The following is a 15,739-nucleotide window of genomic DNA, read 5'->3' on the forward strand; positions in this document are numbered from 1 at the left end:
TCCTTGACCTGCCACCCACAAGCCTTTGGTAAACGTAGGTTAAATGCTACAAGTTGATATTCACAATGTTTGAGGATTAATAGGGGCGGGGGTGGGGGGCGGGCTCTGTGCAGGTAGAGTGATCTGTGGAGAACAGTGGGCACTTGCAGACATGATTTCAAAGTTGCTCAGCGTGACCATCAGGGGGGCCCAGAGCGCTGATCCACACCAAAAGGTGACAAGAGCTAAGCGACAAACAGGCTGGGGAAACGTGGAAGTACTCCTCAGGGATTCTCAAAACTACTGGGGGGAGAAAATGGATCTCCTGCACCCACATGGGGTGAGTAAAGCCAGGCTGTACCATTGGGTATTTTAAGAAATGGTGACCTCCTAAAAGGTGGTAGCTTGGGGACGTTTGGGATATAGAGATACATATCTCTTTATATTCATGTAGACATCTTTGTGTGGATGTATGCTTTCATTTCTCTTGGGTAAATACTTGGGAGCAAAATGGCTTCATCATAAGGTAGGAGGCTCCCCCCTCCCCCGCAACCATCCCAACTGTCCTGAGTTATTTTGGACCATGAGATAGAAAAATAGTTCATGAGGCCAGGTTCATCTCTTCCATCTCAGAAGCTCATCTGAGACCTATGGTATATGACCAAACCCTAGCGAGTAATTGCTTTTGGCTCATTTGACGTCAGTTAATGGCTGGACTTTGTACCTGAAAGAGAGTTAAATCAGAAGGCAGTTGGGGGAAGATCATTTCCTCCTTGGGTTACCTGGCAAGAAGATCTAAAATGAAAGCCTTCGCTCACCTCCGTCTTCTCACCCTCCTTATTGTAATTTCAGGTAAGGAACATTTAAGTTTTTTAAATTATTTTAATCATGTTTGTTGTCTTTGCGATAGAACCAACAGGCTTCAGTGATGCCCCATAGATGGATTATTCTGTGGATGAAATTTCCTCTCCAAGTATGAAGACACAAGGCATTTCAGTCTGTGGTGAAGGAAGATAGAGCAGTAGTACGGAGACCTCTGGACTAAGATTTGGGGTTCAGTAAACCAGAGATATTCCCAAGGCCAGAGAAGAGTGACTTAGGTTCCCAGGGTCCAGTGCCCTTCCTTTTGGCCCCCAGATGTCATTTGGGTCCCAGTGCAGTGCAGGAAGCAGGTTTAATCCCTGCTTCTGGCATCAAGAGTTTTTTGCCCCCTTACATGTGGGAATTAAATGTTTAGCCCCTGGTAAATCTCTTAATCCCTCTAAGTATTGGTGCACTCTTCTATCAAATGTGTCTCTCATATCTCCGTCCCAGGTCCTGTCAGGCACGGGATAAGCCGTTGATGAATGAGAACAGTAGGAACAGGAGTAGCAGCAGTCACCATGACTGGCTGGTGGGCCATTTTCTGGCCCCTGGAAGAGCAATTGCTTATCTCCTCAACACCTAGGAGTCACTAACCTGGGCCCCATCAAGGAGAAGAGCCAGATTCTGCCGTCTGGGGATCCACAGACCCAGGGGGAATCAGGGAGACTCTCAGCAGTTTTCTATACTCGAGGGTTTAGGATTGCTTTTTCTCTAAAACTTTTTCTTTTAATCATGTGTTTAACCGATTATCAATGTCAGAGTTCTAAAGACAATTAAGGGTTCTAGAAAACTGATCAATGGATCACTAAGCATTTACTCACCCAGTGGTTCTTAACCTTCCTAATGCCGCGACCCTTTAATACAGTTCCTCATGTGGTGGTGACCCCCAACCATACAATTATTTTCGTTGCTACTTCAAAACTGTAATTTTGCTACTGTTATGAATCGTAATGTAAATATCTGATATGCAGGATGTATTTTCATTGTTACAAATTGAACATAATTAAAGCATAGTGATTAATCACAAAGACAATATGTAATTATATATGTGTTTTCCGATGGTCTTAGGCGACCCCTGTGAAAGGGTCGTTCGACCCCCAACGGGGTCATGACCCACAGGTTGAGAACCACTGTACTAACCCATATGTCCAAAGGTGTCTAAGAGTTTTTTTTTAAAAAAAGACAACTTTGATGATCACCATAGCCCTTAGGGCAAAGATCATCTCTGTTCATCTTACTCTTTAAAAAGTTCATGTGTCTGGAATTTTTGGAGTTTTAATAGACACTTAATGAAGTTTTTTATTTCATCATTCTTTAAACACACTCCTCCCCTTCTCTCATACCTGTCAACAGCTTTGCCATGTAATGATAAATTGGGACAATTGCCTTAAACCAGCGGTTCTCAACCTGTGGGTCTTGACCCCTTTGGGGGTCGAACGACCCTTTCACAGGGGTCACCTAAATACATCCTGCATATCAGATATTTACATTACGATTCATAACAGTAGCAAAATTACAGTTATGAAGTAGCAACGAAAATAATTTTATGGTTGGGGTCACCACAACATGAGGAACTGTATTAAAAGGTCACGGCATTAGGAAGGTTGAGAACCACTGTCGTAAACTGTGAAAAGACAAAGAAGTCCATTTCCCGGTTGTAACAGCGCCACCTGGTGACAGATTGACAGTTCTACAACTACAGGCATAAATGATATTACTCCTTGGTATTCATGAACTCTGTCATATTTTAATAACATTTCCCCAGTTTTATCTGTTTAGTTTTTAACTTAATTTAATGTGAGTTTGTGTGTGTGTTTTGAAGAAGTCATATATTTTCGTTTTTAATGTTGTCAACTAAATAGTAAGTCCTCACCTTGTCAATAGGTTCTGCAACTTAAAGCAAAATGATGTATATTGAAACCAGTTTTACATAGGCTAATTGATGCAAACAGAAGTTAAGTTCCTACATCTCATCAACGTTATTGCAAAAAAATGTTGAATGAAACAACATTATTCAAGCACCTCTTGCATTTATTTTTCAGAAAAAAAATAATTGGGTACTAATTACAGCTGACCCTTGACAACACAGGTTTGACTTTTAAAATTCGAGTATAATTTGAACTCAGGCAGTTCAAACCTGTGTCGTTCAAGGGTCAACTGTTGTATTAAATAACTAGAGACCCTGTGCACAGATTTGTGCACCAATGGGTTCCTCAGCCTGGCCTGTGCCCTCTCACAATCCAGGACCCCTCAGGGTATGTAGGAGGCTTGGTGCACAGATTTAGCCCGATCCCCGCAGGCCAGGCCGAGGGACCACACTGGTGAATGAATCCATGCACTGGGCCTCTAGTATGCATATATGATCTTTGGTTAATCTCTTCCTGCCCTTCCTCCTCCCCACTTCCCTCTGAGATTCATCAGTCTGTTCCATGTTTCCATGCCTGTGTGTTGAGCATCTGCCCTCGGGTGGTCAGTGAGCGTACAGCTACTGTCGAACAATTGAAAGGTCACTTAGACTTTTACTAGTCCTATCTAATAAAGAGGGAATATGCTAATTGACCCTTACACCATTGCAAAGATGGCGGTGCTCACAGCCAATAAGGAGGGAATATGCTAATTGACTGCCATGTCCTCAAAGATGGTGGCACCCACAGCCACAAGATGGCGGTGCCCAGTCCCCTCAGTCTTCCAGGGCCAGCCCAAGGCACAGGCAAGCCTTGGATGGCGGCTGCCCAGCCACCTAAGACCACCTGAGGCTCAGGTAACCAGGGCCGGCTGAGGCTTGCGCTGCCGGCAGTGGCAGCAGCAGAGGTGTGATGGGGCGTCACCTTCCCCTGATCACCAGGTCTCCTGCCTCCTGCCCCTGAGGGCTGCTGGACTGTGAGAGGGGGCAGGCCGGGCGGAGGGACACCCTTCCCCCCATGCACAAATTTTGTGCACCGGGCCTCTAGTGTATATATAGATAGCAACAGTCATTATATAGTTAATGTTCTGCCTTCTGAAACTTGGCATCTTTGTTCTTTCAGCCATCAGCCAAGATACAACCACTGCCACCACCATAGCTCCCGCAACCACTACCACCACCCCAACTCCCGCAGCCACTACCACCACCCCAACTCCCGCAGCCACTACCACCACCCCAACTCCCGCTGCCACTACCACCACCCCAACTCCCGCTGCCACTACCACCACCCCAACTCCCGCAGCCACTACCACCACCCCAACTCCCGCTGCCACTACCACCACCCCAACTCCCGCAGCCACTACCACCACCCCAACTCCCGCTGCCACTACCACCACCCCAACTCCCGCTGCCACTACCACCACCCCAACTCCCGCTGCCACTACCACCACCCCAACTCCCGCAGCCACTACCACCACCCCAACTCCCGCAGCCACTACCACCACCCCAACTCCCGCAGCCACTACCACCACCCCAACTCCCGCTGCCACTACCACCACCCCAACTCCCGCAGCCACTACCACCACCCCAACTCCCGCTGCCACTACCACCACCCCAACTCCTGCTGCCACTACCACCATCCCAACTCCTGCAACCACTAACACCACTGCAGCTCTCGCAAACACTACCATCACCGCTGCTCCTGTAACCACTAACACCACCGCGATAGCACCTACTTCCAGCAGTGTCATTTCACCAGGTAAGAGCAACTCCTTCAAAGACACCTCACTGAGGAGTCAGCATTGTGAAGGGTGGCAGGCAAGTATGTTCTGCTGGGATAGGGAAGTGGTTATAGAGACTCAAGCTTTCCTTGGATAAGAACCCTTGGAATTCAAAAGTCTGAGTCACAGCAGCTAGTAGTGATGGCCGAGGCCCTAAAAAATTACCCACAGTTCCCTTCTGTTCTCCTTTCCTTACTGCCCATCCTACCTCAAGCTATTTGCCAGATGTGGAATATTTTTATAAACTTAGACTTTATGAAAGGCATTTCTCTAACTGCCCCATCCCTAGGGGTTTTCAAAAATAGTTTCAGCTTCTCTGTGAAGGCCAGGTCCAAATAAGCACCAATGCTTCACACTCTCTCCCTTCCCTCTAACCTCCCCACTCCCACCCCATCCCCCTACCCCCGCAACCCTGGTCTAGCTCCTTTATCTAAGGAAGGAGTCAGCTCTACCCTTATTCCTTCTCAGGTGTTATTGAAAAATAGGACAGGTTATGATGGTGGCCAATCATAATCAGGAGTTTGAGCCAATTTGTGGAATTTGAGCCCGAGGGATAAAAAGCCAAGCAACAGCAGTGCTCACACAGCCCTAGACATGACCGGGACCATTGTCCAAAGGCCAGGTGTGCTGGGAATACTGTCTAAGAGTTGACCTCAAGCCAAAGTTATTGAAACAAACCACCTGACTCATTTCCCAAAGCTTGGTCCAGCATAGGGGTGAGCAGACTTTATCGATAAAGGCAAACTAGTAAGTATTTTACATTTTGTGGGTCACAACAGGGTCTTCCTTGCAACTACTCCACTCTGCCATTTTGACATAGAAGCAGTTATAGTCACTATACAAAGGAATGAGCCTGGCAGTGCACCAATAAAACTCTATAAGAACAGAAGATTGACCAGATTTGGCTCATGAGTCATCGTTTGTCAGCCCCTGGTCTAAAAGAATCCTCAAACCTAGGCTTGAAGGGTCTGGATAAACCCTGTTGCTCTCAGATAGGGAAACAGAGGCCTCGAGGGGGCAGCCACTTACCCGAGGTCACAGAACAAGCTGAGTCTCCCTACACTCACGTCCTTCGGCTTTCCCAGTGTTCTCTGGTAGATCCAAAAAAAAACGGTGATTAAGCAAATGGAGCCTTTATGCACGACCTGGCTCCCAGACTTTCGTGTTTGGAGGGGCCACTAGTTGTGGAAAAAGAAGCTTAGACAGGGTAAAAGCATGGTCAGTAAAAACTAAATCTCCCTCCCGTCCTAAATCCTTAGGATCCAGGTTTCTAGTTTCCTTCCCCAGAGGCCAGTTCTACAGCCAATTTCTTGTGTCTCCTCCATAGATAATCTATATAAATATAAACATACATATTTGTGTGTTTTTGTGTATTCTCCCCCTTTTTTTCATATGTTTTTATTAATTTGAGAGAGAGAGAGAGAGAGAGAAAGGGAGAGGGAGAGATAGATAGAAACATCAATGATGTGAAGGAATCATCAATCAGCTCCCTCCCGTGTCCCCCATACTGGGGATGGAGCCTGCAATCCAGGAATGTACCCTGACCCAGGGCATCTAACCAGTGGCCTCTTAGTTCATGCGTGGATGCTCAACCACTGAGCCACACCGGCTGGGTGTGCATTCCCCCTTTTAATCACAAAAAAAGAGCATGTTATACACATTGTACCTTATATGTAGATTTTTTTTAAAAAAAAAAGCTATATCTTGCCAAAACCGGTTTGGCTCAGTGGATAGAGCGTCGGCCTGCAGACTGAAGGGTCCCGGGTTCGATTCCGGTCAAGGGCATGTACCTGGGTTGCGCACATATCCCCAGTAGGGGATGTGCAGGAGGCAGCTGATCGATGTTTCTCTCTCATCGATGTTTCTAACTCTCTATCTCTCTCCCTTCTTCTCTGTAAAAAATCAATAAAATATATTTAAAAAAAAAAAAAAAGCTATATCCACCTAAAGGCTCATAAGCGATCAGACAACTCTGAAGGTTGTCAGACACTTAATTTATTCAGAATCATTTCATTTGAAGAGATGAATAAAATGGCCAGCCAAGATCATCATTTGGCCACTGACCTAACTTTCTTCCTTGGATCCCATCTGACCTCTGGAGATAAAAAAAGTTGCCTCACCCTGCCTGGTCTGGGGTCCCAGCCAGCAGTGCAGAAAACAACTGCAATATTATCCTAACCGTTTATTCAAGTCATCCACTCAGAAAGCCAGAGGGTGGAGTGTCATTTCATCGATTCCTCTTAGAATGGTCACTGACTTAATCCACATTCTCCCCTTACCATTCCTTCCTTTTCATTATTGCCGGGGTTCTTGTCCCAGCATCAAGAAGGGTTCAGGAATCTGGAGAAGGCTGTGTGTAGATGTTTTAGGAATCCAGAGACTAATAAAGAGTCCGGAGACGAGATATAATTTTGAAAGGCATTGGGGGTCAGAGGAGCTTAGCTAAAGGAGCTAAGATCCAAGATCTTAAGTCTAAGGTCTTAGGTTCTCTCCTTCCCCAGGACCCCGTGCTTTTTATTAACATAACTTGTCCTGAGGCGAGGCAGAGATATACAAATTCAAAGGGTCAGGGTTTAGTACAGAGTCCATGTCAGAATGGAGCCTACGGCTGTTCAGGTGTTTGGCCAGTAGGAGGCAATAACATGTAGATTAAAATGCCTTTTAGCTGTCTGGCAGCCACAATCAGTTTCCTATTCGGGTTTGGGGAAATGCCTTCAGCCAGTTCCAACAGGTGACTGACTACATTTGTGACTCAACCCTGTTGAGTCCCCAAGTCTCATCAACCTTTTGATGAAACTCTTGAAATTATGACATGCTGGAGCTGGTCTCCGGCACATTATGGATCTGTATATCATGTATGCTAACCAGAAGATAGCATCTAGTTTCTTTTTGGAGCTTCTTGCCTGTTCATCCCTATAATACAGTTACTTATACCTTCCTTAAAATATATTCTTTCTGTAATTTGAAAGAAGATATGTACCCCATGTTCATAACAGCTTTATTTACAATAGCTGAGACCTGGAAACAGCTCAAGTGCCCATCAGTAGATGAGTGGATAAAAAAGCTGTGGTACATTTACACAATGGAATACTACTCTGCTGTACAAAGGAAGAAAATTTCACCCTTTTTGACAGCAGGGATGGACTTGGAGAACCTTATGCTAAGTGAAATAAGACAGCCAGAGAAAGACAAGTAGCACATGATTTCACTCATATTTTGACTTGAATTAACAAACTGAACTACCAAGCAGACTAGAGCCAGACTCATAGATAGAGAGTAGGCAGACAGCTGGGGTGGAAGGGTGTTGAAGGGATTGAGCAAAAAAGAAAGAGAGGGAGAGAGAGAGAGAGAGACAACTCATGGACATGGACAACAGTGTGGTGATTGCCGGTGGGGGTGGGGGTGGGGGTGGGAGAGAACATAGAGATAAATGGTGATGGAAAAATAAAATGCACTTTTAAAAATATGATGATTTCTATAAAATAGTTTGGGGAGCCCTATCTGGTGTTAGAGGGTCAGACACCAAGGTTCCTGAGGTTCCTTGAGGTGCAGGGATTCCTGGCTCCTGGGAATTAGAAGACTGCTCTGAGCACAGTCTTGCCACCAAGCTCTGACCTTTACTGTTCACAAGCGCCTGTTTCAGACTTTCAGCAACAAGCTCCCTAGACACATAAGAAAATATGTATTTGTTTCTGACTCCTCTCAGGGTGTGCCCTGGAATAACACAACCAAGGAATAGAAGGTTCCCAGGAGGGAGGCATGAAAATGTAAAAGTATGTTTCTGGGTGTTATTTGTTGTTCTGTGGATTTTTCACCTCTTTCTATTCCATCTCAGGACTTTGCAAAGAAGATTCCTGTGGCAGTGATGCTTCGTGTGTGGGTCTGAATAACTCATACTTTTGCCTGTGTATTGATGGGTATTACTATAATTCTTCCAAATGCAATAAAGGTGAGTTATAAAGGATGAACCATGGAGAGCTGTACCTCATACCTAAAGTGGAATAGGCCCTAGCCAGTTTGGCTCAGTGGATAGACCCTTGGCCTGCGGACCCAAGGGTCCCAGGTTCGATTCTGATCAAGGGCACATGCCTGGGTTGCGGGCTTGGCCCAACGTGCAGGAGGCAGCCAATCCATGATTCCCTCTCATCATTGATGTTTCTATCTCTCTCTTCTTCTCCCTTCCTCTCTGAAGTCAATAAAAATATAGTAAATTAATTAATTAATTAATTAATTAATTAAAGTGGAATCGAAAACTTAAAATAATGGCAAGAGAGCTTCCAGGATACGAGAGGAAGAGGAACATTTGGAGGCAACAAAAGCCAGTAAACTACAAAGATGGCTCCTGCCTTTGTCTCCGTGGAACCAAGTGTGGGAGGAAATGGGCAGTCAGGTTGGTGGGCTGGTCCTGAGGTCTGGGAGTGGATGTGTCCCTTCACTTTTCCTGTCCAAGGGAACAGTGCCATGCGGACACAATGGGAATGACAGGTGTCGAAGGCCCTGAAAAGGTACAACAACTGCACAAAGTAGTGCTGGCCTGTGGGGACCCTGCGGCAGAATGAGGGGAAGTGCCTAAGACCACGTGTTCAGACAGGCCTGGTTGGTTCTCTGCCATAGGATTTGCTGGCTCCATAATAGCAAACCCCATTTTTAGAGACTTCAGAGCTTCTCGGGTCTAGAAATGGACACTAGAGCAAACAGCCATAAACTTGACGTAACACCTTTTTGGTTAGATCAGCTGGGTGTATGAAGTTTCCCAGGCTGTTTCCTGTAATAAACGTCTATTTTTCATGAATGAGAAATCCCCCCCTTGCCAGAGTAGATCAATTGTATAGAAAACAAATGCATAGTATTGGCCACAGGGATTAGAGGTATTTCAAAAGTCGAAAGGATGTTATTTTTCGTGCTAATAATCTTGTTTCTAGGGATTATCTCTAAGCCAATGACCCCAAATATAGAGAGGCATGGGCATGAATATGTTCATTGCAACCTCCCCCCTTTTAAATAATTAGAAGTGCTAAAAAACAAAAATGACTACATCAATGAAGGGAACATATATTTCACAGAATACTATGCAGCTTTAAAAAATAATAGCTATAAAGACCAGGTAATGACTTTGGAAAATGTTTAAAATGCTTATTATTTGATAACTAGAGGCTCAGTGCACAAAATTCATGCAGGGGGGGGGGGGTCCGTCAGCCCGGCCTGCATTCTCTCTAATCTTGGATGTCCCTCTCACAATCTGGGACCGCTGGCTCCTAACCACTTGCCTGCCTGCCTGCCTGATCATCCCTAACCACCTCTGCCTGCCAGCCTGATCACCCCCTAATTCGTCCTCTGCTGGCCTGATCACCCCCTAACTGGCCCCCTGCTGGCCTGGTTGCCCCCTAACTGCTTGCTCCCCTGCAGGCCTTATTGCTCCCTAACTGCTTGCTCCCCTGCCAGCCTGATCACCCCCTAACCACCTCTGCCTCGGCTCCCACCACCATGGCTTTGTTTGGAAGGAAGTTGAATATGTCTGGTGGACCTGGTCCAATTAGCATATTACCCTTTATTAGTATATATAAGTAAAGAAGATTAACTCTATAAACTTGGAATTATAATGATATAAACTATGCATAGGAAAAAAAGGAACTGGGGGAAATATAGATTTCCCCGATATCTGAAAGCAGAGTTTTCCACTAAAACCTTTTGTACACCGAAATGGTGTAAAATGAAGAAGCAATTACCTTAGGAGACATCCTGCTAACAAAGCACAAAATACACAGAGATAAAGCGCAGACACACTGCACAGCTATGCCTGTTGGGTGCTGGGATGCTGAGGGGTGTTTCTAGGGAAGGAGCTGGTGGGCCACTCTCACTGCTCAGGGTGTGAGCTGCCTCTATAGCAGCTTGCTGCAAAATGCTGAATGCTGATGGTTTGCTCAGTGGTTAGAGCACCGGCCCGTGGACTGAAGGGTCACAGGTTTGATTCCAATCAAGGCCACATACCTGGGTTGCAGGCTTGATCCCCCAGCTCCGAACCGATGTGTGTCTCTCTCACATCGATGTTTCTCTCTCTGTGTCTCTCCCTCTCCTTTTCTCTCTCTCTAAAAATCAATGGAAAAGAAATACCCTCGGGTGAGGATTAAAAAATTAATTAATTACTTACAATGCTGAACACTATTTTTGATTTTCACCTTTTTTTATAAAAGCAAAAATCCTCAGGGTTTTTTTTGGTTCATGAAACAGGTCCTGATGTAGACCTTTCGTCAAAGTGACGTGGCATGAAGTGCACTTTTGAAAAGTTGGGGATACCTTATACCAAAATGGAAATGGCTGTGTTAGGCTGGGTGGGATTTGGGGTAACATTTATCGCATTTCCAGGCTTCCTGTCACAGCATCATATAATGCTTAGAATTCTTTTAAAGTATGTTTTTAAACAACATGAAAATGACCCTCTTTAAATTAAACATTACAGAAAGATTCTGCTTGAATTTCAGGAAAGGTTTTCCCTGGAACAATTAAAGTAAAGGTATCAGAAACAACTGGCTTGGAAGATGAAAAGTCGCCGGCCTATGAAAAGTTATACATGCAAATTAGAAAATTTGTAAGTATTTTCCAACCTTCCTTCCTCTATAACACTGAGTCGCAGAGCAGAGGGCTGATACTCAGGTGGAACAGCTGTCCCAGTAGTCGTTCAAGCAGCGAAATGCACTCTGACTGGTCGGTGAACAGCAGCTGGCCTGAGTCCCTGGAACCTTCCTCGGGCACTGGGCCTCCCCATGGTCCTCGCCCCAGCCATGCCACTCCGGTCGTTACATAAGCTCTTAGAATGTTTTCAAATGAGCAGGTAAATATAATGATGTTTTAAAATGAATTATTTCCACAGAATTGAACAGAAAACCTTTAAAGATGTTCCTTTTAAGACATTACCGTAAAAACTAAGGTCTTATTCTATGACAATGTCTTTCCATTCGGAATTACATCATTACGAAAGAGTTTTGTTATTAGAATTGATAACATATAAAAAAAGATTATCCAAACGAGTTTACAGATTGTGCAGAGAGAAGTGGTGCCCAGGATGGAACAGCTGGTGCCTGGCACTGCTGGGATAAAACCCCAGCTGCCCTGGCCCCGGTCATGCCCCTGTGCCCGATGGGCCAGCTGCTCATATCATCTCCTCTTATTCTGGATCCACGTTCCCATTTGCCGGCCTGGATAAGAGTCAGTTGGGATGAGTTGAAGAAGGCAGCGTCAAGGTGCTCCTCCTTCCAGGGGGCCCTGGATTTTCTCGTGTGCCTTTACCCAGCACTGGCCACTGTGGCCACCAAAAGGCCCCTCCAGCTCCAGAGACCAGTTTAGGGACTTGGTCTCAGTCAGGTCTTGATGGTCCCAGGGGCACCAGGAAGGAGAGAGAGAGTTCTTTTCATTTCCAAGAGGCTGTGAATCCAAAAGGGATGTGCCAGAACTCCCTTGCAACTCTGAGAGATAGGAAAATAGAGACAGGTTCCTTTCTGCAGGATCCTCTCAGCAGACTCAGTAGCTGGGGCAGTCCCAGCTCAAACCTTGAGAAGTCTCCCAGGATCCATTGTTTTACCCAGCTGGACCCAAATGGCTAGTCCCTGATTTGGAGTTGCCCTGTTGCATGCGGGACCTGGCGTTGTATGTGTAATACTTCTAATTCTCCAAAGAGCCCCCTGGGAGAGAGAATACTCTGGTGCCTATTTTGTGGATTAGGCAGTCAGGGACCAGGAAAGTGAAGGAACCCTCTGAAGGTCACCAGGCTGATGAGGGAGGAGGTTGGGATTTGAACCCAGATCTGCCTGACCTCAGACCTGCCTTCTCCTCACTTGCTGGCTCTGTTGTGCAGTGGCGGCCAGGCAGGCCTGATTGGATGGCGCCTGCCTTCTTATCCCCTGGTGCACTGGCCTTGCAGACAACTGAAGAAGTGTCCGTAGGTGAATTGATGCGTGTATGGAGCAGGCAGATACGTCTAATAAATACGCAAGACTGTACCGTGACTTTAAAAAGACAAACCTAATAAGTTAGTCACCTTAATTTTTAGGAGTATGACCACTGATTTTGCTTTTTTAGGTTTCCAACTTTTTCTTGGATAACCCTGACTTATATTACATTCTTACCAGCCTACAGCAAACATTACTGAAAGGTGTTAGCATATCAAGAATAAATAATTTCTGCATTGAACCATGTGTATTTATATACAGGAGTTTAGAAATGTATGTATGTTAAAACCTAGATACAGTATCACTTTCACTATATCTTAGTGAAGATACAGTGATATACACTATATCTTATTCCACAAAGAATTGACAAAGCTTATAAAGATAGATGTGATAGTCAAACCATAAAATATGGATTCATTAGGGCTGCTTTTCCTGCACAACTTCATTCATCCTAGAGCAGTGGTTCTCAACCTTCTGGCCCTTTAAATACAGTTCCTCATGTTGTGGTGACCCCCAACCATAAAATTATTTTCGTTGCTACTTCATAACTGTGGAATAAGATATAGTGAAGAAACCTAGATACAGTATACAGTATTACATGCCTCTTGGTAGCTGTTACTAAATTTGTTCTTCTCTGCCACAGTTTGAAGATGCATTTAAAAATCCTGATTATGGACAGACTGTGATTCATAAAGTAAGGTAAGGCTGCTATGGACCAGTGGGGTACTTTGGTGTGCGTTTGCTTGACTTCTCACCTTCTCTTGAGTTCCCTGTGCAGCACAGAGGCCGCCAGTGGGAAGTCACAGGTCAGGAAGAGGTGGTCAGCCTGATGTTACACTGACCTTGGTGTGGCTGGGCAGACTGTACCCTGAGGCCAGCAAGATGCTGTCTGTGATTGGCTCTTTAGCAATTTGCATGCATGGCCAGGGCATCACCTGGATCTGTTTGTTTGGTTTGACCCCTTGGCTACAAACCATACCCGGTCAATCCCCGGAATGTGCATTCCAGGGGCTAGGAAAAGAATGAGTGGCTCATGGTCATCTCTTCCCTAATATGGGGGGAGTGAGGGAGACAACACCCAAATCCCACCGGTGGCTGCTGAAGAACCAGTACTGAGCTCTTCCTGCAGTAAAAACAAGCACTTATTGAGCACATCAATATGCAGTGACCAGTGTTGAGGGCTATTTAGGGACACAAAGAGGCAAAGGGGTCTCAAGAAGTTAGCGGTTCTGTATCAGCCTTCTCGGAAGCACATTCACTCCCAGGTGCTGCAGCCCTAGGAAAGAATGCTCTAAGACAGCAGTTCTCAACCTGTGGATCTCGACCCCTTTGGCGGTCAAACGACCCTTTCACAGGGGTCACCTAAGACCATCCTGCATATCAGATTTTACATTACGATTCATAACAGTAGCAACATTATAGTTATGAAGTAGCAACAAAAATAATTTTATGGTTGAGTCACAACATGAGGAACTGTATTTAAAGGGCCAAAAGGTTGAGAAACACTGCTCTAAGATGAATGAAGTTGTGCAGGAAAAGCAGCCCTAATGAATCCATATTTTATGGTTTGACCATCGCATCTATCTTTATAAGCTTTGTCAATTCTTTGTGTAATAAGATACAGTGTATATTTATGCATGTAATTCAGAGAAAGCCTCCTAAAGTTGGTGAGTTTTGAGCTGATGGTGAATGAAGGGCAAGTGTGATTGGCAGCCAGGAGACCAGCAGGCAGGCTAAGGGGAGGCACAGTGCTGAGTGTCAAGGGGCAGGCAGCAGGCAGAGAGGCGGGTCCCTGACACAGAGGCTCTGAAGCTGAAAGTTCACAGGGGACGGCTGCTGGAGGGCTGGCCCCATTCCAGGCCTTTGCTTTGGTTTAGTGGACAACAGAGAGTTCCTGCTTGTAGCACAACTGGATAACACAGGAATAGTGGGGAGAGATGGCTTCAGACAAATCTGAATCCTGGCCATGGCGCTTCCTGGCTGCATGGATGGGCAGTTGTTTGAACCTCTCTGAACTTGGGTTACCTCATCTGTATACCTGGGACCATCTGGTTAGTCCCAGGCTCCTAGATTCTAAAAATGATTGTCCACAATTTTTCTAAGGATCCTCCAATGGGATCTTGCTTTAGCCATAGGTTTCCTCTGAACACACATTGAGCAGAAAACTCTGGGCCTATAAATTGCTACCTTATTGCAACCCCAGCCTCCTCATTAGGCCCCTAACTATGGCTGTATCTGTGCATCAGGATGGGAATTGGGAGACTTGGTTGGACAGGAAGTTCAAAGACCAATCTGTGGATGCTTGTGTTCAGGTCCTCAAGTGGTGAATTCATTTCATTTTCAGAATATCTGCTCCAGCAAGATCTGAAATGCGTGCTGGTGACAAGCTGGTTGATGTAACAGTAGTAAACCTTTTTGCAGAAACTTCAGAAGAAAATGAGACTACCGTATCTAACGCAATTAATAAAGCAGTTGCAAGCAACCCTAATACCTTTTCAGACTATACTAGTAAGTATGAAATAATTTTATTCAAAATTTACCTGAACATCCACCTACCTTTTTGTACACTTTCTCATTATATGTAAGAAGGGAGCAAGAGGAATTGGATAACTGAATCTATAGATCTCCAAGAATGGACTTTCTACTAGTCCATTCTTACTCCCTTTCTTCTCTCATTTGCTTTCTACTCCTTTCTAACTAGCTCTCAACTCCTCAAACTGACCAGTTTGTTTCTCTTTTTGGAAGGTAGCCTTGAACAAATAGTCTCTGGACAGGGAAAGAGGAAGCAAGGTGAAACAAGAAGGCTTTATTCCAAGTTATAGCTTTCCAAGAGGCAGTGGTTCTCAACCTTCCTAGTGCCGCGACCCTTTAATACAGTTCCTCATGTTGTGGTGACCCCCAACCATAAAATTATTTTCGTTGCTACTTCATAACTGTAATTTTGCTACTGTTATGAATCGTAATGTAAATATCTGATATGCAGGATGTATTTTCATTGTTCGCGACCCACAGGCTGAGAACCGCTGGATTAGAGAAATTTTACCTATTCTGCTTCCCCTTTAGGCGGATACACAAACTCATAGCCTTGCTGTAACAATTCACTTTTGTTGTGTTACAAGCCACCCCAAAACTTAGCGGCCTATTTATTTATTGCAATGCCATCATTCTGTGGGTCAGAACTTGGGCTGGGTCCAGCCGAGCAGGTCTGCTGATCTATGCCAGGCATGGCTGATCTCTACTGGGCTCACTTTAAGCAATTGCTGTTAGCT

The 15,739-nt window shown here is 45.2% G+C and overlaps 1 protein-coding gene across 1 annotated transcript in view; it reads left to right on the forward strand.

Moving 5' to 3' along the window:
• Positions 1-15,739, forward strand: part of MUC13 (mucin 13, cell surface associated) — a gene marked incomplete at its 5' end in the record, with an annotated part of 45,463 nt that overhangs the window by 20,401 nt on the left and 9,323 nt on the right. Inside the window, 6 exons of the mRNA XM_081085979.1 lie at positions 3,870-4,153; positions 4,212-4,505; positions 8,363-8,476; positions 11,007-11,113; positions 13,114-13,169; positions 14,815-14,978. Coding sequence (XP_080942105.1) covers positions 3,870-4,153; positions 4,212-4,505; positions 8,363-8,476; positions 11,007-11,113; positions 13,114-13,169; positions 14,815-14,978 — 1,019 coding nt within the window. The remainder of the gene's footprint in view (positions 1-3,869; positions 4,154-4,211; positions 4,506-8,362; positions 8,477-11,006; positions 11,114-13,113; positions 13,170-14,814; positions 14,979-15,739) is intronic.

The sequence above is a fragment of the Myotis nattereri genome (genome assembly GCF_964212035.1).
Source record: "Myotis nattereri genome assembly, chromosome: 3".
NCBI classification, from domain to species: Eukaryota; Metazoa; Chordata; class Mammalia; order Chiroptera; family Vespertilionidae; genus Myotis; species Myotis nattereri.